The sequence below is a fragment of the Canis aureus genome, chromosome 18 (genome assembly GCF_053574225.1).
Source record: "Canis aureus isolate CA01 chromosome 18, VMU_Caureus_v.1.0, whole genome shotgun sequence".
Taxonomy (NCBI): domain Eukaryota; kingdom Metazoa; phylum Chordata; class Mammalia; order Carnivora; family Canidae; genus Canis; species Canis aureus.
Genome location: NC_135628.1, coordinates 44,428,487 through 44,452,591, shown reverse-complemented (window position 1 = coordinate 44,452,591; position 24,105 = coordinate 44,428,487). Strand labels below are relative to the sequence as shown.

Below are 24,105 nucleotides of genomic sequence, written 5' to 3'. Positions count from 1 at the left end.
AATGATAGGCAGTTGAGTGCTGTGCTATTGCCTTTAGTGAGTTTACAACTGACTGATTAAGGATCCCTAAGAGTAGTAGAATTTCTTGTACCTCTTTTACACAGTAAGAGGTTGGCTCATTTGTTCACCATTGAACCCTAATTTTGTGCCAGATGCAAATTTTCTAGCATAGTCCGCTGGTAGAGGTGGGTGGTCATTGTAGTGGTCTGGGAAAGAGCCTCTGCAGAAACAAAGGACTAGATTGAAGAGGTTGAAAGTGAAAAGAGGAGGTGCCTGGGTGACTCAGTTAGTTAAGCATCTGCTTTTGGCTTAGGTCATGATCCCAGAGTTCTGGGATCAAGCCCCACATTGGGGGTCCCTGCTCAGTGGGGAGTCTGCTTCTCCCTCTTCCTCTGCCTGCTGTTTCCCCAGCTTGTGCTCTCTCTGTCAAATAAAATAAAATTTAAAAAGTGAAAAGAGGAGGGAGGAGAGAAAGGCCCATTTATGAAGCCAAGTCCCCAGGAAAGTGGATGGAATGGGAGTCAAGAATGTGGTGTCAAAGGGCACTGCCTTGGACTTCATCCTGTTAAGTGTTTTCATTCCTAGCTCAGATTAGGACATAGACGATTGGGTAGACAATGCCCATCAAAAACAGGATTGGAATTTAGAGCATACACGAGAGGCATGAGCAGTTGGTTGCTGCTGACAAGTTGGAATTTTATTAGGAATAAATCAAACTCCTGAAATCATATTTAACAAGTGAATTATTAGGCATAGGGCAAGTTAGAAATGGTATGATTGCAGAGCCCCTGAAAACTCAGGAGTTTTAGTTGTTAATAAGATTAGCATGAATTTACAGTATTTTGTGACTCTCATAGTTTAAAACATGCTCAGGCCAAAGAATTACAAGTTCAGGTTCTGGAATGGACAGGGCAGGGTAGTCTCCCAGTCCACTCACCACTCATCAGACCACATCTGGTAGTGTGTCCACCCTGGCAACCCCATTTCAAAAGGAGCTAATCAGCTGAGACTTCCCAAAAGCTTGCAGCTAAGACTGAGGTGTAGTCAACTATTTCAAATAGCTGAGTATTTTTGAATGTTTATTGTAGAAAAGGAGACTTGGATGTATTCCAGACCAGACAAAGGAAGAAAGGCAATAGGAAGTAGATGTAGAAACCTGAAGAGTTAACAAAGTGGTTCTCAACACCCCAGGGTGTTTTAAAAAATACATATGCTAAGACCCCACCCTACCACCAATTAAATCAGGGGTGGGGCCAGGCCTAGAGTGGTTTTCCAGCTGCCCAGTTGATTCTAGTATGTAGCCAGCACCTTAATCTTCCACACAGCTGCAGAGGCTGGCCCTAGCCCCCTCCATGCCTTGCCTAATGCTCAGAGGCAGCCCTGTGCAAGGGTAAGCCAAGACAGCAGCCCCTATTCTCTTGCTTCCAAGAGACTGTTAGGATGGAATCTCCTCTGCTTACATCACTGTTTACCATAGGCACTACCCAAGGGATAAACTCTTGGATCATTTGCTATCTCTCTGATCTCACCACCCCATTTCTCACTACATCTTTTACACTGTTCTTTTCCCCTGTCCTTCAGGGTTTTCCCATGTCTTTTATATCTAGAACATCATGTTCTGATCAACAAACATATTCTCCACCTCTTTCTGAATTTTTTCTTAACTCCTGCTTTAGCAGAAAACTGGCTCTCCCTTGAGGTTATTACTTCTCTTGAAGTCTTCCAGATGACTCACAGATTTTTATGTCTAGCCTACATTTTTGTACTGAAATCCAGATCCACAAATACCAATGCTTACTATATGTCTCCACTGGAAACGCTCCTAAGATCTTCTGAAAAGGACTCTTTGGTGCTCTAAATCTCTTCTTCCTTAGTTTTCCTCAATTCAGCAAGTGGTACGTGCAATCCACCTAACACTGCAGCCAAAACATTTGGAATCATCTTTTACACATTCTCTATGCCCAATCTAATTTGTTGATTCTGTCTTCAGAATGTCATTTTCCTTTTTTCCATTGCTCTTACCAACACACTTTTTTTGTTTGTTTGTTTTTTTGTTTTGTTTTTTTCGGCCTTCATCTTTCCCTGGAACCACTGCAGTGGCTTCCCGTCTTCCCTCCCTGCTCCCACCACTGTGCTCCTTCAGGCCATTCTCTGTACCATGGTGAGTGAGCTGCAGACACATAATTTAATCATAGAATTACCTTTCTTTAGATCCCCCAGTGCTTTCCTTTCCTCAAATATTTTCTGTGGTTCTTGAGGACCTCCATGATCTGGCTCTTCCATTCCTCTTTCCAGGTGCCTCCCTAACTCTCCACTCCTGCGCCCCCAACAACGATGACAAGCTCCAGTCACCATTTCCTTCTTACATTTTTAATACATCATGTTCTATGCCTCTGAAATTTTGAATGGCTATTCCATTTGCCTGGTTGTTCTGACTCTTTTAATCTATGGGTTCTGCCCCTTTCTTTCCTTGAAATTTGTTTATTGAAGTGACAGGTTCATTTTTTCCTATAGAATTTTCTATATTCTAGATTTTTCTGATTTTATCCCAATGGTATCATTTAACTTGTTACCTTATCTCCTTAAATAAGTAGTTAGATTGAGACTTGGTTGGATTTGGGTTGTATGTGTTCCATAGGAGGGGATGAGTGCTTCCATCAGGAGATGCATAATATCTGGAAGCCTTTTTGTGTGTGTGATTTTAGTAACTATTACTAATCCATTTAGTGATTATGGTTAAGAATGGTATTATTCAAATTCTATCATTCCTTCTTCATTTGTCATATGCAGTACATATATAAGGAAAGACTTCCACATATCATCTATCTTGTTAGAGTGAAGGACAGTGTATATGAAAGTTATGAAGAGGGAAAGTAGATGCTTGATATATTCTCCTCAATAGTTTTAAAACTAATAATATTGTTTTATAGTACTCTGAATTCAACATATCTGATAGTTTTCTTTTTTCTTAAAAGATTTATTTATTTATTTATTTATTTATTTATTTATCTATCTATTTATTTATGATAGACAGAGAGACAGAGAGAGGCAGAGACACAGGCAGAGGGAGAAGCAGGCTCCATGCCGGGAGCCTGACGTGGGACTCAATCCTGGGACTCCAGGATCGCTCCCTGGGCCAAAGGCAGGCGCTAAACCGCTGAGCCACCCAGGGATCCCCCTATCTGAGAGTTTTCAATTACAGATATTAGTTTAGTGAAGCTTTAATTGCTCCACCTTGGATGAGTGAGAGCCTCTTGCTTCTCCTTGGCACTCTGTCTCCTTGGGGAGACCTAAGCACAGGGATCATGTCTGTGTTGTCCCTTTATCTCAAGCACATAATCATTCATTGTCTCTCAATTTGTTGATTTAGGGGCAGGATATTAAAACTTAATTAAGTGATGGACTGTCTTTCGGAAGAGCATTTAGTTTAGTCTTTGTGGGTTCAGAACTTGAATCAGAGAGTGGAAGTTACAGGAAGCAAATCTTGGCTCAACATAAGAACCAAAAAATGTGGAGTAATTTAGGGAAATTGAGTTCCATCAAGTCTTTTGAGGGGCTGCTTTGTTCCAGAGTGAGAGGACAAGGAGAAACAATCAAATCAGCGAAGATTTTTTTGCTTGGGAGCCTGAGTGATCATTGAAATCACTTTTGCTCCCAAGGTAGTGACTTTCAAATCTTTTGTTTACAGATTTTATTTTTGGAAAGGTATGGAGTTGGCTGGTTTAAAATTGTTGAAATGTAATTAGTCTGTGTTCTCCATTGAACAGTATATGTCACTCTAAATTTGGTTCAAAGTATCAAGAGTTTGTGCATTTGGCGAAACATTGGTAGTGATGAATTATGCAATCACTTATTTCTGAAAGGTTATAATTGTCCATCAAACAGATTTCTCATTGCATTAAATACTCAGACTTTTTGCACTGCTAGTCACATTCTAATGAATAGCTGTTATACTACTCTCTTTTTAATCTTTGGATCTTATTAGTCTTCTCTCTGTATTGGTAAAGTTTAGCATGAAATGCGATTACTGGCAACTTGACCTTGAAATTCTAATTTATTTTTTCAGATAGTAATATAGTAAATAGCACTTTTAGGATATTGCAGAATTGCAAAGATTTAATAGTATTGAGATAATTTGTCATTTAAACCTGAATAAAAATTGAATTTAGATGGAGATAGTGAGACCAAGTATTTAGTTAAATTTAAAATTTTTGAAATATGTATGTAATACAGTAAGTCAGCACTTTAGTCAGTGTCTTAAGAGGGAATTAACAAAAGAAGCACTATTAATAGTACCTTTAAAAATTTTTAATGACTTTGCTGAAAATTTATTTTATTTATAAATATAAGTATATATAAATATTTATTATTGGACAATAATATATTGTCCTTGATATACTAGCTTGCCATTGTTGCTTCCTCAGTAGTATCCACATTTACTTCTATTGCTTCTAGACAAATACAGGAAGGAAGCAGGCATTGTATCTGTCTGCACTTGGTATTATTTCCTAGCAGTTTCTCTTGAGACAAAGTCATAATGGAAGAGAGGCAGAATATATTAAATTTTCCAGAGTATATTAAATTTCTTTTAGGTGTATTGCCTTAATTTCCTTTGTATCCTCTAGACATAATTTCCTCTAGGTGTTAGCACATGGACACTATTTTCAAAGATGACCTAGATAATATTTGTAATTTTGTTTTATTGTACTAAATTATCCTATGAATTTGAGGTAACTAATAGAATAGAAAATTTTGAGGCTTTTCTTTGAGAATTTTTGCTCATAAGAAAATTCTTTCTGTGCATCATCTTTTAAACCTAGAAATTTTAACCGAAGTGGGCCATTTTCCTTTATAGGTTTTAATATTAAATGAACAAACACATGAAAAAAATGAAAAGGCTATGCTCCTTATCCAGAACTCCTAAATCTTGCTTTACTCCCGCAAGATAATTTTATTATTTACAAATTTAGGGCATACAGAACTGTGGCCAGAGTTTCTCAAGTTTGTAGAGATTTGGATTTGTTGTTAGAACCAGTTTGAAAGCTGGATCCACTTCAACATGGCTCTGCTAGGACACCTAGTATCCCCATGTCTCTGTGTGTGGATAGCTCTGTGCATGGGCATTCCCCTGGCTCTTCCTCATCCTGCCTTTGACAGCTCTTTCTGTGTGACTGGCAGATGAAAGCAGTGACTCACTCATCCCTGGGCCTGAAGTGAGCTTGGCCAAGTGAGCTGTTGGGAGAATTAGAGGATAATGAAGAATCTCTGAAATTAAAACAGCTCCTTAAATAGCTTAGGACAAGTAGATAAAATCTGGCAGTCTCTCCAATAGAATGTTCTGTAGCATTATTAACACAATTAAAAGTATTTTTTTTTACTGTGTTAATCACCTGAATTAATATCTCCATTGCCAATCGAGCCTTGATTGCCTTCTATTCATTAGCTTTTGATTTAATTAATGAGACTTGTTAAAGAGGAATCTTCAATGTTTTCCTGTAAACAGCTCTAATTTATTGATTCAATTGGAATTTTGTAATTATTCTAAAGAACTTAAATCAAAATATTTGAAGTATATGTTTTGGATCTTTAATAAAATAGTTTAAACTATACAAGGTAGTTATTAGCTACAAACATCTCTTTGTTATTCTATGTTATTTTCATAGAATAACAGGTATCTTTAGGTATCTTAAAAGAAATGACATTTTGTTAGAGTTAGCAAATTGAAATTTCAAGTATTTCTGTCTGTGCTAAAGTTTGTAAAAACATATGCACCAAAGCTTGAACATTAGAAAGTTGGTAATGTTGGGATGCCTGGGTGGCTCAGTGGTTGAGCATCTGCCTTAGGCTCAGGGCATGATCCCAGGTTTCTGAGATCAAGTCCCACGGTGGGAAGTCTGCTTCTCCCTCTGCCTGTGTCTCTTCCTCTCCCTGTGTGTCTTTCATAAATAAACAAACAAAAAAACCATAAGAAAGTTGGTAATGTTATTTTTGTCCAAAGGTAGTTTTTCCAAAAGTGGAGCAAGTGACTTAATATTTTTACTAGGGCTTTGAAACTGAGGGGTTCAGTAGCTGGTGAGAATCTAGACATGTAGAGAAAAACTAATTAAGAAAAGAGAGTCTTGTTGACTCTAAGGATAAAGAGCAATTTGACAATCAATATGATTCCTAATGGGAGACCACTAAAGCAGGTGAAGAAGAGGGAGATACTGATTAGTGGTCTAGATGCAGATAATTAAAGGATAGTGAGGTTTTGAAGCATGGCTGTTGGATACAAAAGGGTTAATTAACAAAGCATTCTATAGACTCAAAAACTTGGAGGAAATGAAAACTTGCCACATCCGCATGCATCAAAATCAAAGAGGCTACACATTTAATTTGAAAAAAAGATAATAAATATTTAAACCAAACATGAAAACTTTATTAAAATTTGAGATTTTAACACTTTTGAAAGCAGCAATTATTATACTTCATTCTTTTTTTTTTTATTATACTTCATTCTTGAGTTATCTTTCTGGTATAAGAAAGGAATTATCAGTATATTAACATTATCAGTATTCACTCAATGAAAGCTTTAGAAAGCCAACTCTGTACACCAAGCACTTTTAAATACTGGGCACATAACAAAACAGAAGGAGTTCCTTCACTCCTGGAGCTCTTCGTCTAGTATAAATATTTTATTTATTTATTCATGAGAGACCGAAGAGAGAGAGAAAGAGAGACAGAGAGAGAGACACATGCAGGCTCCCTGCAAGAAGACTGATGTGGGACTCGAATACGGATCCCAGGATCACACCCTGAGCGGAGGCAGACTCTCAGCCGCTGAGCCATTCAGGCATCCCCGTCTAGTATAAATTTTAAGGAGATTTTTAGTGTTATGTGATATAATACATAAAACTAAATGTTTTTAGCTGTTGTTATTTTCATAACTATAAGAAATTAATGCTTGTAGTTTCAATTTGTGGAGAATTAGGCTTCAGAATCAGAATTCCATTAATCTGGACCTGGTACACATATGCAGTTATCATAGTAAATATGTTAAAAAACTTTCTCGCCACAAAAATGATGCACACGAAGTGTGAAATTACTTAGAGGTGTTCTACCTCTAGTTGCATTTAAAGAGTAAAGTATGGGTTCAGTTGAAGGTTTCTCTCCTTTCAGTGTCTCATAGGGGAATGAATCACACTTCATGGTCTGAGAGTGTTCTAAGTATCTGACCTTCGAAAACATGAATTCCCTGTATTCTAGAATTCAGCTCATGGTGCATATAATTTAGCAATCTCAAGGGAGGTAGAAAAGCTTCGTGGGAAGAAGGTTGTGTGCATGTGTTTTTTATGGGTGAGGGGAAAATATCTGTAAATGAGGGGAAAGTTCCAAGCAGTTCCTGGAACCAGTTACTACCTCCCTTGGGGAGCCAGTGATGAGCTCAACTGGGCTGAGAAAAATCTATGCAGATGTCAGCAGTGACTGCATTGCAGCCTCAAGCCCCGCCAGAGATATCCCCCCTCCTTCATCATAAGGGACAAAGTGAGAGCACGAGGTACAGTGTCCAGTTGGACTCCATATCAATTTTTTTGCCTGCACCTAGGTCCTTGGGGCACAGGCAGGATTGGAAAAATCAAGGTAATGTACTGAGGAAAGAAGAGCTGCAGCAGAAAAGCAGTTGGCCTGTCATCCCAGCTGAAAGACAAGGAAAAACTAAACAACTCCTAACCCTGAGAAGATGGCACATTGTGGAGCTTTGTACTCAGATATCCTTAGCCCAGCATAACCAACAATGTATTTCAACAGTCATTGCAATAAGGAATGCCACTAGGATGGTTGGGCTGTGCTAAATTCCTTGGACTTTCAAGTTTTGTGTCTGTAGCAATTTTTAGAGCAAAACCTTACCAATTGGATGGGGTTCATTCTCATTCTTTGTTTCAGACTGATGCCACCTGAGTTCTTGTCTGCTGGTTCCATTAGCTCTGAAGATGTGGTGGTTGCAATTTCAGTTCCAATGGGACACCATTTAAAAAATTTTTTTTTTTTTAATTTATGATAGTCACAGAGAGAGAGAGAGAGAGAGAGAGAGAGAGGCAGAGACATAGGCAGAGGGAGAAGCAGGCTCCATGCACCGAGAGCCCGATGTGGGACTCGATCCCGGGTCTCCAGGATTGCGCCCTGGGCCAAAGGCAGGCGCCAAACCGCTGCGCCACCCAGGGATCCCGGGACACCATTTTTATCTATCAGATTGGTGAAGTCAATGGTTGATAACATAGTATAGGTGAAGAGGGTAACAGGAGCTCTTACATTTGCTATATAGGACGTGTAAGTTGGTACAACCTCCATGTAGGATAATTTCCCACTATTCATCAGAATTAGAATTTGAATATGCACATACGTTCTGATCTTGCAAATTCTACCTTTAGGAATTTATCTTACAGATATTTTTTTTACATGAATGAAGTTGCATCTTCAACAATATTTATTGCCATCAATGTTATAGCGGCAAAATATTGGGAACGGGCTAAATGACCATCAAGAGAAGCCTGGGATTAAGTTAAGTATACTACATTTGTACAAAGGAGTACCCTGTGGTCTTTCAAAAGCAGTAGAAAATTTTCTCTATGAATTTATAACGAAGTCACAAGTTTATTAAGGTAAAAACAATATACAGTGTACTCTGTCAAGCATACTACCATATGTGTGTATGTGAGTGTATATGCATAATAGTAATTGGTGACCTCAAAGGATGGGAGCTGGGTGGCTAAAGGAACATGTAGCAGGAACACTTACTTTTTCTTTTCTTTTCTTTTTTTTTTTTTTTTTTAAGATTTTATTTATTTATTCATGAGAAACACAGGGAGAGGCAGAGGGAGAAGCAGGCTCCATGCAGGGAGCCCGATGTGGGACTCGATCCTGGGACTCCAGGATCACATCCTGGGTCGAAGGCTGGCACTAAACTGCTGAGCTACCCAGGGATCCTTACTTTTTCATCAAATGCCTTCTTGTACCTTTTACATTTTTAACATGTGCTTGTTTTACGTATTCTTTTTAACAAAGTATGCTGCTAGGCCTAGTAAAGGTAGAGGAGAGCATTCACCTAGAAGACCAATGTAGATTGTCATGTTTTTGTTCACAGAATTGACTAGATAAAAAAGTTATCTGCCAAGTGCAATATGACTTTTAATTAGAGCCGATACACATTTAGAATGCATCTGGAAGAACCATCTGCTTTGGATAGATCTTGTGTAATCTTGTAATAGTAAAATATTCATAACTTTTATTTTGATGATATACTGTTTGTATCATAAGACACAATCAGACCAAATATAATCTTAGGAGGCTCTAGTTAAAAATAATGAGAAAGGGAGGACCAGATGATATTGAGAGAGAGATAGAAGAGGAAAAAGAGGAGGGAGGAGAGAAGTCTGAGTGTCGAGTTTCTGACCCTGGGGATTGAGTGACTGTAGCTTAAGACTGAAGATAAAGATATTTCAGCCAAGGAGATGAAGAAGCTGTTGGAAAAACTAAGGGAGGGAGTTATTTTGACTTCTTGATTTCTAATTAATCTGAGAATAATTGATCAAACGTGGTGATTTAGTTAAGTACTAGTTTTATTCTGGAAGGAACATAGAGTAAATCACGGAAAACTGCGGTTAAATCTTGGATGAGGCAAGTGTGAATATTTTAAATGAGAATATTTAAAATGTGAATATTTATGATGATGATATGAAATTCTCAGCCTTACTTAAATTAATCTTGTTGTGGTGGCATAATTGAGTCACTGACATTTTCAGTGGAAAAATGCATAAAATATAAATTGTAAGGAAATTAGAACCATAACGGGAACATATTTTCATGGATTTGCTTCTCATTTTTTCTTTCGTTTCTGCCAGAGTAAATGGGAAGTTGGTAGCTCTGAAGGTGATCAGGCTGCAAGAAGAAGAAGGTACACCTTTCACAGCTATCAGGGAAGGTATGCATTTTCTCCTTTGCTTTGCTTTTGTGTTTGTATGATGCCTTGTAACTGTTTAAATATTACTCACCTCTGGATATGCAGTTTGTAAATTATATGGTTATATCTCATTAGAAAGTGTAAACTGAAATTCAAAAATCAGTATCTCTTGCGATCATATCAAGTCATGTTAAATAAAATAAGAATCCTGTATACTCAAGGGCAGGGACATAAAGCCTGCTGTGTATTGATGGTGAGACTACAGCTGACTGAAGAATTTTATATGCCTGGTTTTGTTTGTAGGGTTTCTAAGGTACACGTTAATCTAGCATTACTTTATATTCATGACTTTTAAGAAAAGTCCTTACAATAGTGGGCTCATGCTACCTTATTAGTCATTTGTATTTCTTCTTTTTTTTGATTTCTTTGGTGTTGCCCTTTACTATTTTTCCTATTGGTCTTTCTTATTGATTTATAGATACTCTTTATATATTAGCATCATTTATGTTGTGATATTTTCTTTCTGTCATTTTTCTAAAAATTCCTTTTACAACATAGTTTGTTACATATGTTTTTAATTTTTGTAAAATAAAATTGCTTTATATTTTGCTTTATTTCTGCATAGTTTTTCTACTTCAAGAGATAAAATATTTCTGTTAGTGGGAACTTTTCAGTTCAATTTCAGAACTTCTAGTATTAATAGCTTTCCCTCTACGACATTTAAAAAAAAATAATGCCAATATACTTAACATAGCATTATAATAGTTTCAGGTGTACACTGTGGTGGTTCAGCAATTCTCTATATTACTCAGGGCTCATCATGATAAGTGTACTCTTAATCCCCTTCACTTGCCTCATTCATCCCCTCACCTACCTCTTCTCTGGTAAGGATCAGTTTGTTCTCTATAAGTTCTGTTTTTTGGGTTGTTTTGGGTTTTTTTGTATGTTTTTTCCCCCTTAAATTCCACATATGAATGCACTGAAGAAACTATAGCTGGCCCACAATGAGATAACTTGAGTGAGTTAGTGCAATAATATTATTAAGGTAGTGATGCATTAAATGCAGCCTGTCATGAGTTGGAATTGTTTCTCACAACTATCACAGTGGTTTGCATTTGTTTTTGAGAGGTCTCCTTTCTGTCTTCACTTTTTTTCACATCTCATTCTCCTTTTTGATTTGGTTTCCATCATTCTTACTTAGCTGAAAATGTTCCCCCAAAGGCATCTTTATGAAATATTTGTTATATAAAGAGGCTGCTAGGTCTGATGGGATTGGAAACCACTGGCTGGGATGGGGCAGTGGTTCCCTTGGAGCTCTGGAGGGAGGCAAGGCGAAGTGTTATTGGATTTACTTATAGTAGACCCTGGGTGTTAGGGAGTAAGAAAGGGGGCAGAGAGATGCTGGGCCAAGAGAGAAGCAGGAGGAAGATGTATCTGGGCAGCAGGAGTGTTCCCTAATGTGTGGGATTTACACTGCAGTTTACTAACCTACCCTTGCTGTTTGTGCCAGCCTGGGTTCAAGGTTCAGAGAAAGTTGTTTTTTAAAGATTTTATTTATTTATTCATGAGAGACACAGAGGGACAGAGACATAGACAGAGGGAGAAGCAGGCTGAACCACCCAGGTGCCCTAGTCAGAGAAAGTTTATAAAGATATTAGAAGATCCAGTTGTGACAGTTGGACTCACCAGTGGAAAGTTCAAGAGGAGAAACAAGTAGGGCCAAATTGAAGTTGTTAGGTGATCTGTTCATACTGGCTAGGTATGAGGCAAGACCCTTGAGCATGAAGTAAGCTTAGCCTTGAGATAAACTGGCCCTGTGATGCAGTTGTGTCATAGAGTACAGGGCTCTGGGGCTGGGACCTGTTCTGTGCATTAGGGAGCCTCTGAAGACTTCTGAGCTGAGTGTTTTAGGAAGATAAATCTGAGATTAGGATATGATATAGATTAGATGAGGAAGAACCTGGGAGCTGATAAATCAGTCTCTGAGTTGTACAGATTTGAAATTACGAGGACTTGGGTTTATTAGAAAGTAGTGACAAAAAATGATTTATAGAGAAAGAACTGTCAGAGCAAGGTGAATTACTGGTTATTGAGAAGGAAACAGAAATGGTTTTGAGTTTGAATGAGTAAAAACATGGTGCCAGAGAGAGAAGTAATTTGTACTACTTTTAATACTTTACAGTTCAAAAGATCGGTTACTGTAATCTTCACATGGCCCCTTCAAAGGGTTTTTGTTTTTATTCATGAGGGACACAGAGAAAGAGAGAGGCAGAGACATTGGTAGAGGGAGAAGCAGGTTCCATGCCGGAAGCCTGATGTGGGACTCGATCCTAGGACTCCAGGATCATGCCCTGAGCCAAAGGCAGACGCTCAACCGCTGAGCCACCCAGGTGTCCCGGGTTTTTGTATTTGTGGAATGTGTGTTAGGACTATGGAATTGAGGCTTAGAGAGGTTAGATGACTTGTCCAAGGTGTTGGATATTGTACCTAGACTTTCTTAGGTTCCAAAATAGAATCATAGTAACTCTGTGGAGTAGTGGATTTGGGTTTTAGACTTTGCTAGTTCATGAGATGTCTATGCAAAAATGTCTTCTTGGTGATGTGGGAGATTAGCTCACAAGAGTTCAGCATCAACAGTATATATTTAGCATGGTCCTTAACAAGTTGGATAATTCTGGGATTTTTGTGGGAGAAGACTTTGAACAAAAACAGGGAGGTAAGTTGAAAGGGAGTGTAGTGAGGTGGAAAGTCCCATGGATATCAGAGTCTGGAAATTTGGATTTGATTCTGGCTCTGTTTTCCATCACTTGCCATACGATGTGAGGCAAGTCACCTATATTAGCTTGCTAGGGCCCCTGTAACAAAGCACCGCAGACTGAGTGGCTCAAATAACAGAAGTTTATTGTCTCATACTTCTGGAGACTAGCAGTCTGAGGTCAAGGTATCAGGGTGCTGCTTCAGAGGGCCAGGAGGGAATGAACTGTTTCAAGCCTTTCTCCTTGGCTTATAGATGGCCATCTTCTCCTGTGGGTTCACATCATCTTCCCTCTATACCTGGGTCCCATCGCCTTTTCTTGTAAGGACACCGGTCACATTGGATTAGGGCCCACTCTAATGATCTCACTTTAACTTAATTACCTCTGAAAACCACCTATCTTCAAGGATAGTCACAGGCTGAGGTGTTGGGGTTGGGACTTCAGCATACGAATTTTGAGGGACACAATTCAGTCTGTAACCACCCTTCACAGCTTTAGGCCTCTGGGACCCTGGTCACAGAATGCAGGAGTTGGTTTGTGCCATCTCTTGGGAACCACCTCCCTCTGTGTTACGGTTTTGTTTTTTAAAAGATTTTATTTATTTATTCATGAGAGACACAGAGAGGCAGAGACATAGGCAGAGGGAGAAACAGGCTCCATTCAGGGACCCTGATGCGGGACTCGATCCTGGGACTCCAGGATCACGCCCTGAGGCAAAGGCAGGTGCTAAACTGCTGAGCCACCCAGGGATCCCCCTGTGTTACGGTTTTGATTTCCCACAGGGTTTTCAAACTTGGGGTTGAATACTCTGGAGATGAGAGAATGCTGCAAGAGTTGTTGAGGCCTGGAGGAACAGATCACAAAAGAACATTGTATTTTCTGTTGAATAAAGTATTTTGAGGCTTCCTAATAAAATCTGATGTCTCCATGATTTTTAAAAAATTTTTATTTATTCATGAGAGAGAGAGAGAGAGAGAGAGAGAGAGACAGGAATTAAACTTTGGGTCAGTTCTAGTTATTTGCTCCTCTCTTGCCTTTTCATTCCTGCTTCTCATTGTCTTGTTTTTCTCATTTTTCTCCTATGTATGTGTGGAAGCAAAAGCTAGCACTGTTGCTCCTTTTTGCTATTACTAATAATTCATGCAAAATAACTCCTCTGTGTATCTGGTGATAGAGTTTGAAATGTTTGGGACAGGGTGGGTGAAATTTGGGATATGTTCATTTTTGCATTTTTACATATTTACATCTTCACATTGATGAAGGTGTAGCACAGCTTGCTCAATTGAGATGAAGCACTTTAATTTGAGTTTGCCCGTTTTCTGCTGTTTTGGTCAATTTCCTTGTTCACAAAATGTCAACAGCAGGAAGGTTTCAAAGTAAGAAAGCAGTATGCACAGAAAAGTAGTTTTCAAGTGGCAGCTTGCCACTTATAAGCTTACCTGGGAATTTAGATTTTAACACATAATTTTCGCCTAAAGTAGAAATATTCGCCAGCAACTCTAATCTTACCTGGATTTATGTCCAAAGATGGACTTTGAGTTTTATCTCAGAGCTAGAGTTCTTACTGGCTTAATTTAGGTTCAGGTGCTTTGAGACTCATTCTATTTTTGATGGCAGCTTAGAAAAATTAAGCAGCACTGCTGTGGGCCAGCTTTTCTATTTTTTATTCTCATATGCTGTCGTCATGGTTTTTGATGGTATGTATTAGAGTCAGCAGATACTGGGATGGTTTGAAAACAAGTAGATGAAGTGTCTTAGGTTATGCCATCTTTTTTTTTTGAAGATTTTACTTATTTATTTGTTAGAGAGTGAACACAAGTTAGAGGGAGGAGCAGAGGGAGAAGGACAAGGAGACCTCACACTGAACGCTGAGCCTGACATGGGGCTCGATTTTGGGACTTTGAGATTGTGACCTGAGCTGAAATCAAAAGTAGGACACCCAAACAACTGAGCCACCCATATGCGCCAAGCTATCCCATCTTTATAAACAACTTCAAAATGTCTGTATTCTTGCTCTGTGATACTATTTGTAGATGTTCAGCAGTTTTTGTTTTGTTTTGTTTTTGGCTAAGATTTGTTCAGAGAAAGAATAGAAGTGAACCAATTATTATCTTATGTGAGTTTTTGAATACCTAATAGTTTTCTTAGGCAAGAGTTTTGTTTAAGAGAAATCTAGATACTCTAATAGAGAACAATTTAAAGTTAAAATACTAATAGTACCAAAGGACAATATTTAATATGTGCTTATGTATTGTGCATATACAAAAAGGGTGTCTTTTTGTTGTTGTTGTTGTTTGTAATCTTTATACCTGATGTGGGGCTTGAACTCACAATCCCAAGATCAGGAGTGGCATGCTCTTCCAACTTAGCCAGCCAAGAGCCCCTCATTACTTCTGTTTTAAAATGAGCAGCTTAGTCGGTTCAGCGTCTGCCTCTGGCAAGTCATGATCCTGGGATGGAGCCCCTCGTCAGGCTCTCTGCTCAGTGGGCTCTCTTCTCCTTTTCCCTCTGCTCCTCTCCCCTGCTTATACTCTCTTCTGCTCTCTCAAATAAAGTCTTCAAAAAATATACAAAATGAGAGGCATGGAGATGTTAAGTCACTTGCCAACGTCATAGCTAGTGTATGGTAGAACTGAAAGTTCAACCTGCACATTCATACTCGAGTCCATACTCAAACATTATACTGTAGGACAGAGATTTTAAGTAGAAAATTTGAACTTCTGCTGTATTTTTGTTCCGTGCAGAGGGCTGGGCTGCTTTATTGCCATTAAATTAAGGTAAGCAAAAGCAGCTTTTGGAGGGGGGCAGGTGTAGGGGAAAAGCTTATTTATAAACGTGGAGGTACATTATGCAGTAATAGTTGGGGGAGCAGCATCCATGTAGGACAGGGAAGGTCAAAAACAAGAAAGGAAAAACGGCTCAGCAGTGAGTGTAGTTAAGGGAAAGTAGTAAGTAAGCATGTAGAAGAAAAAGAACCCTGTAATGATAAACTATCTAGTATTAACTCATCATTTGCATGTATGTATTTTTTAAAATACACATCTGAATAGTCTTATATGTTTCAACCAGTTTTTCTGTCTATTCCTCTCCCTACCCTTTTTCAGAAAGAATCTTTTCTTTGGTTTGTTCATTCTATTAGGGAAACATTTCAGATTTCTAATAAAAATTGAAATACCCACGAAGGCAAAGATAGTTAAAAAAAAAATCAAAGAGGGCTTAAGGAAAGAAACAAAACATCTTTCATTTGGCAACAGTTAAATTGCTAGTAAAATGAATAATTGATCCTCTGTTAATCAATTATATAATTATAACTTAATTATATAATCAAAATATTTTTAGTCCTATAGTATATATGTATGGTACATATGGTATATATCAAATATATGTTATATATTTAATAGTACAGTAAGTTTGGTAAGTTTAATAGTACAGAGAATTTGGTATCAAAGTTATTGATATTATTTTTATAAATTTGTTAGTTACAAAATAGAAAATAAGGCTGGTTTTAATTGAGCCATTGAAAATTTTGGTGTTTGAGTACTATTTGATTTTCTTCGTCACATCTTTCACACATCACAGCCTCTTTACTTTTGTTCAGTTTTTTAACCACAGGATATTTTTTTTCTTGTAGCTATCTGACATATTGCTTGTGAAGACTGAATGTTAGGTTTGAGTTATAATTTACTTGGTAATTAACCAATTTGAGTTTCCTTTTATTTTCATTTCATGTTTGGGGTGTTGTATTACTTTCCTAGGGCTACCTTATTAAAGCACTACAAACTTAGTGGCTTAAAAGAACAGAATTTTATTCTCCCACAGTTCTGGAGGCTAGAGTCCAAAATCAAAGGCCCAGCAGTGCCATGCTCCCTCTGAAGCCTCTAAGGGAAGAATTCTTTCTTGTCTCTTCCTAGTTTCCAGTGGCTTCCAGCAATCCTTGATATTCCTTACCTTACTGTTGCATCATTACAGTTTCTGCCTCTGTTTTCACATGGCCCTTTTTGTGTGTCTTCTCCTCTTTTTATAAGGATACCAGTTGTTGGATTTAGGGCCTACCCCATTAGGTTCTTGCTTCATCTTAACTTAGCTATTATATCTGCAAAGATCTTAGTTGCAAATAAGGTCACATTTTGAGGTGCTCCTGGACATGTATTTTTGGGAGACATCCATTCCTTCCTTATTCCCAGACTTGGAATTTCTCACTTGGCCTCCTAGAAACTGAATTGAAAGGGTGGACACTGATGGGAAGAGGGGCTTCTAGAACATAAGCTCCTTCTGTAACAGAAGCAGACAACAGTGCTGGGGCTGGGGAGAGGGGGCAGCCATTTGTTCCTCTGTATTTTATCAATATCAGTGTTTTGAATTATCACTTTGTAATAATTTCTGAATTAACAAGCAGATTGTAAACACAATTCTTTTATTTTTTTTTTTTTGTAAACACAATTCTTAATGAGTCTTTCCCCCATGCTCTTGCAACATCAGGCCTTATGCAGTGGGGAACAGGTTCAGTGAGGTGTCTTTAAGGGTCTTAATCATTGTTAGGATTCAGTAATTGTGTGCTCAGCTTAGAAATTGCTGAATTCACCTGTTTTATGGGCATTGTTTTAAAGGCACAATTTGTGTTATCATTGTTTGAGGCCTATTAATCCCACATGAGCTAATTTGGAAGTTAGTCAGATTTTGGAGATCCTTGTCCAGGGGTTTCTCAGTTGTGTGCTGGTGGTGCTCAGGCTACATGTTCGATTATAACCAACTGGAAAAATGACCAGCAAGAGTCAATTTCACCTTGTGCTTAAGAGCCTAGGCTGTGAAGCCCAAGTCCCTGGATTAATATTTGGCTTCCATTTCTATGTGTGATTTTGAGCAAGCCTCTTAAACTTTCTGTTCCTTAACTTACCCACCTGTAAAAGGAGGATAAGAATACTACTAACCTCATAGGATTGTTGGAATGTTCCATTCATTAAATATAAACATGAGGCCACAAAATAGAAATAAAGAAACATGAGTATTTTTTGGAAATAAAAATACGTTAACAAAGATGAAAAGTTCAGAAGATTTAGATGGTAAACTCAAAGGAAACCTCTCTAAAGATGAAGAGTTACTGTCTCATATCTCCTTGAAGATAAATGTGAAGTACCTTTGAGTTTTTTTTCTGTATTTTTCTTAAAGATTTTATTTATTTATTCATGAGAGACACAGAGAGGGAGAGACAGAGAAAGAGGCAGAGACATAGGCAGAGGGAGAAGCAGGCTCCATGCAGAGAGCCATATGTGGGACTATGGAGACCCAGGATCAGGCCCTGAGCAGAAGGCGGCGCTAAACCACTGAGCCACCGGGGTTGCCCGAGTTTTTTTCTGTATTGTCTCTGTTTTATTGTTTCTGTGTATCTGTTTTGTTCTCTATCTTTTTGAAAGTATATGCCAACTGCTTCGAGATCTTGATCGTCAACTCATATTTAAGAGTGAGGTACTAATATGCTGACTGTAAGCTCTAGTTTCTTGGGTACAAAATGTTGGCTGGTGGGCTCCATAGTAGGCTGACTGGAGTGGGCAAACTGGTTTTGTTTCTCACAGCCCCTCAGTTGTCACGGTTGAGGGTCTTTTCTGGGAAAGAGGTTTATGTTTCTATAGTAAACGATTATTTAATCTCTTGTCCAGAGGATTTAAGTTTGCTGCCCACATATTGGGGATTGGGTAAGAGACAGGTTGTGAGGAGTCTCACCCTTCTACATTTAGATCTTTACTGAAATTCCCTATTTTCAGTTTAGGTTATGCAGCCAGTTTAGAGGGACTAAAAATTATTAAAGTACTTGGGGCATAAAATGATGAGGTTCTGTGTAAAGGCCTTGGCAGTGGGGGGAAACAGGAGACGAATGTGTTTGGGAAGGACGTAAGAGGGATACCTGATGGGGTTTGGTGTTTGACTAGACATGGGACTTGATAGAAATGGGAATATTCAGAATATTAGATAGTTAGATGGTTAGATAGTGGAGCCAATAATAAGAAAAATACTACAGAGGTTATAGGAAAGGAAAGATTATAAATTCAATCTTGATCATGTTAATTTGAGATCTGGCAATTGTTAATACGGTGGTGCAATTTAGATAACGTGTCAATTGTACTAAATTGGGGACCTTACCCCACACTTCCAAGTACATCATCTTGTTTAGTCTTTCAACATTGTGAGGAATGTTGATATTATCTTCATCTTAGTAATTAGGAAGCTGAGATCTAAAGAGATTTTTGTGCGAAGTTGTACAAATGAGTTGCATATTTGAGTCTTCTACCCAGTACCCAGGCCAATGCCTGATGCCCGATGGTCACTCAGTACATGTTGTGTGAGTGAGGGATAGAATAAATGAGTGAATAAACTCCAAATCCTTCAGTGTTATTCTACTCTACTACATCTCTGTTGAAAAGAAACCTCTATGATCAAAATTATATATGGATTCTTTTCAGGCTGCTAAGCATAGAGGTGAAATTGGGAAATCATTATAGAGCAAGTCAGAAAATGTTGAATCTTGGTGAAAAGTATGCTACCAGCTACATGATCATAAGCGAGTCACTTAACATATTTAACCTTTAGTTTCTTCATTGAAATGAAGGGGTTTGGACTATATGATCTTACAGCTTCACTATTAAAATAATAGTACCAGCATGAATCATTACTTGGATAAAGGATCCTTAATTGTATCATCAGTATGCTTCATACACACAGGCTGTAATGTGATGCACATTTATCTTGTTTAAAATATTTCTTTTAAACTCTCTAATAATAATCCTTTATGTCTGTCACTGAAAAAATTAACATGAATTGCTTCAGAGCATTTGACAATTGACAGACAAGTTTTTCTTTAAATGGAAGATAAAGATCCATGAGTCTAGACTTTGATTTTAAGTAAGCTTATGTAAATTGCCAAAATTGTTATTCTTTGTAAGTATGAATAATTTGATGGATGTCTGCCAATTGATATCAACAAAAAATTTGCAAGCTGTTAGATCATATGACTTTAAAACTATGAAAATCATGTTTTTCTTTGCATGTCTTTAATTTTAAAGGATGACATTTTTAAAAAATTTTTATTTATTTATGATAGTCACAGAGAGAGAGAGAGAGAGAGAGAGGCAGAGACATAGGCAGAGGGAGAAGCAGGCTCCATGCACCAGGAGCCCGACGTGGGATTCGATCCCGGGTCTCCAGGATCACGCCCTGGGCCAAAGGCAGGCGCCAAACCGCTGCGCCACCCAGGGATCCCAGGATGACTTTTTTAATAAAGTAATTTATTTTTTGTCTGCTTTAAGTTTGTAAAAATTTTATATTACATTTTCTATTTTATTTGGAAATAGAGATTTCCAATTATATTTGGAAATACAAATATAAGTATTTCATTTATACTTTTTAATATTTTAAAATATTTTTATTTATTTTAAATAAAATTTAAATAAATATTTAATAAATTAAATTAAATAAGTTATAATAAATTAAATAAAATTAAAAATAATAAATTAAAATTTAAATAAAAAAATTTAAAGTGAGCTATGATACATTTATATTTAAAATATTTTTTGGATTATGCAACTACTTCTAATCTGAAGGCATTTATAATTTGCTAAAAATCTCCATGGACTTTTTCAGTATCTATTATGCTTACCTATTCATTTATTTTTATTTTTTATTTGTTTTCATTGAAGTTCAATTTGCCAACATACAGTATAATACCCAGTGCTGGGATCCCTGGGTGGCGCAGCGGTTTGGCGCCTGCCTTTGGCCCAGGGCGCGATCCTGGAGACCCGGGATCGAATCCCACGTCGGGCTCCCGGTGCATGGAGCCTGCTTCTCCCTCTGCCAGTGTCTCTGCACCTCTCTCTCTCTCTCTCTCTCTGTGACTATCATAAATAAATAAAAATTAAAAAAAAAATTAAAAAAAAATACCCAGTGCTCATCCCATCAAGTGTATGCTTACCTTTTAAAAGTGGTACCTCATTTAATTCTCCCAGTAATCCTGTTACATAAAAATATGAATATCTCCATATTATGAGGTGGCAATTGAGACCTGGAGATAATAAATTGTCCTGTATCACACCGTTTACAAGTAAACTAAGTTAGGATTTTAACGGGGATCTTTTAATTGAAGTGTTTGTTTCAAAGATGGTTCTCTTCAGAATTTCTAATCTAAGAAAGTTCTAGGAGTCCATAATCTACATATAAACTACTTGTCTTGACATTATTATCAATGCTACTATAAGTTGCTGTATAAAAATTCAAGCCATTGGCACCTCTGTTACTTCTCAGCATTTGAGAAGCTATTGTATTGTTGCTGCATAAATTATGTATGATTTATTAATAGAAATAGTTAAAGGATGACAAACTAAACATAATTAATTCATGACCAATGTCTTGACCACTGACAGAATTTAGTGTCATTTACTTTCAAGCTCTAGATTAAAGTAAATCCTTTAATGTAGGGGAACAGTCAAGGACAATAATAACAAAGAGACTCTAATATTCATTAAAAAATAGATATGTCATGTATATTGGAAAGGAACTTGACAGTCTTAGGAAGAGGAGACAGAAGGGCAAAAACATATTTGAAGGATTAATTGACAAAAACTTATTAAAATTGTTGAAAAATGGAATTAATCTATTAATTCAATAAGATAAATTACCTCCAATTAGGAGAAATATAAAGAAACCAAAACTTAGACCCATCATAGTGTAACTTTGTCCCTAAAAGACAGAGACAAAAAGAAAATCTTGAAAGCAATAGGAGTAAAGTAACTCATTACATTTGGGTCGGGGGAGGAGTATGTTTAAGATTTGACCTGTTATCTAAACCGGAGGAGGTAAGAGGCAATGTAATAACATATTCAAAATGCTTAAGAACAAAACAAAATAAAATAACCCATAAACCAGAAATTCTACATCTAATAAAAAATATCCTTCAAAAATGAAAGTTATAGACATTTTCAGATCAGCTGCAAATTAGGCGAAAATATTCTTAAATAATATATCTGATAAAAGATTATATCCAAAATATCTAAATTATATTTAAAAAGTTCCAAAACTCAACAATTAGAAGACCTCCCCCAAATTTTAAAATGGGAAAACAATTTGAGTGTATATTTCACCAAAGAAGATGTACCAGTAGCTAATAAGCCCATGAAGTGATGCTCAAAGTTGTTAGTCATGAACTAAATGAAAATTAAAACAGTAGTGAGATGTGACTGTATACGCAATACAATGACTATAATCAGTTAGACCAACACTAAGTGTTGACAAAGGATGTGGAGTAACTGGAACCCTCATACTTTGCTGGGAATATCAAATGGTACAGCAACCTTGGAAAACATTTTAACAGTTTTTAAAAGTTGAATATGAAGTTACCATGCAACCCAGCATTTCCACTCCTTGATATCATATTATCTCCCAGGAAAAAGGAAAACACACTTCTATAAAAAGACACATACATGAATGTTCCTAACATTACCATGTTGAATAGCCAAAATCAGGAAACAATCTAAATGTCCATCAGCTGTTGAATTGATAAAGTGTTGAATATCCATACAGCAGTAAAAAGAAGCTAACTAATGATAATATGCTTCAACACATTTAGACTTTGAAAACTTGTGCTCAGTTATATATGCCTGGTCATATATACATAAAATTCCCAGAAGGGGCAAATCTGTGAAGATAGAAAGCAGACCCATGGTTGCCTGGGGCTGGAGCTGGGAGTGGGGATTGACTGTAAACTGTCACCCATTCTGTTGAAATGAGATTGTCCCTGGGCTAGGTTATTTATAGGATTTGACAAATCTGAGTTGTAATGGCTGTAGAACTCTGTAGATTTACTGAAAGTCATTAAAGCTTATACTTACAGAAGGTATATTTTATGGTTTGTAAATTACACCTCAAAGAAGTTTTCTCCTAATTTTATTAAAATACATAATTTATAGGCTTAGCTAAAAATGCACACTTCACTAAAAATGTGTTAATGCTAGTGATCATTACATTTTTATTAATTATTACTTTGCAAAACCTAGAAAAATCTGTCTCTTATTTTATGGTTTCTCTAAACTTGTTTTATTTTCATTATCAGAAATAAAACTTGTTTTGTTGACCATAAAAACTGATCCCTTCTATTCTCAGATCTTAAAACTTATTAACAGAGAAAGATAAACATGTTGGCACTTGAATGTATAGGACTACAATTACAGAAGTCTGTCAGAGGGAAGAGTGAGAGGGAACCTCTTGATAAGTCCAAAGAGCCTTGAAACTAGTGAGACAAGTGGTGAGACCCGAGCAATGTTGTCGGGTCACATTTTACATCAGACATGTAAAAAAAAAAAAAAAAAGCATCATTCCGGTCGCTTGTCAGAAGCTGTCTTCTTGTTCACAGTGTTGACATCAGTGCTAGTATAGCCCTCATCACTCTAGGAAGGCAGAGACAAGGAATAGCAGCAATGTGCTGAATTGACCTGCCCTCACCAATTGGAAGAAGGAAGAGAGATATCCTATGAGGTTCCAGTGAAGAACCTTTTGAAGCCGTGTGTCACTGCTGTCAGTTCTTGACAAACAACTTTAATCACAACATACTATTTGTTCAGTGAGACACAATAACCCAGTATGAGCAAAATATCACAGTATAATTTATGCCGCCAAGATACTGATTAAAAATGACAACTGACAGGTTGAACTTCTATGACTCCATTGTGGAGAAGCAGCCAGAGAAGCTCTATCTTGGAGGAGGGAATGTCCCTTGCCCTTTCTCAAGCCCGAGTTCTCCCATCTCTCTGCAACTCTGCTTTGACCATTTCTCTCTCTCTGTCTGTCTCTTTTAAAGATTGATTTTTTATCCCCCAGAGGGTGGGAGTAGAGGGACAGCAGGAGAGGGAGAGAGAAACCCAAACAGTCTCTGTGCTGAGCCTGATGCAGGGCTTGATCTCATGACACTGAGATCAGGACCCTGATATCAGGACCTGAGTCAAAACCAAGAGTCTGGTGCCCAACCAACCATGCCACCCAGGCATCCTGTGCTGTGACCGTCTTTTAAGACCTTGTTTAAAGTGCACTCTCTTTCTTTCTGACCTTTCCTAACTTTCACAGAAATAATCTTTTCCTTTTTGTGCTACTTCATCTTGCTTGTTTTGTTGTTGTTGTTGTTGTTTGCTTATACACTTACCTCTAGCATTTATTTATAGCACTTATGTTATACTTTATAATATGGTTCAGTTGTTTTTAATTGTAAACTATATTATAGCCTTTATATACTGAAGGTTGTGATGTGAAGCAAGCCCTGGCTAGTCATATACTAGATATTTCCCTTTTGTCACCAAAATGGAACTAACCCAGACTCCAGTTAGCATTTTAATGAATTTAAGCAGTAATGAAAATGCCCTGGTAGTTTTTGAATGAAAA

At 37.4% G+C, this 24,105-nt stretch overlaps 1 protein-coding gene across 10 annotated transcripts in view; it reads left to right on the top strand.

Annotated features, from left to right (window-relative positions):
• Positions 1-24,105, top strand: part of CDK14 (cyclin dependent kinase 14) — a 721,053-nt gene that overhangs the window by 334,429 nt on the left and 362,519 nt on the right. For all 10 annotated transcript variants that reach the window (XM_077857033.1, XM_077857032.1, XM_077857025.1 and 7 more), the window contains one exon: positions 9,879-9,958. In XM_077857033.1, the coding sequence (XP_077713159.1) occupies positions 9,879-9,958 (80 nt within the window). The remainder of the gene's footprint in view (positions 1-9,878; positions 9,959-24,105) is intronic.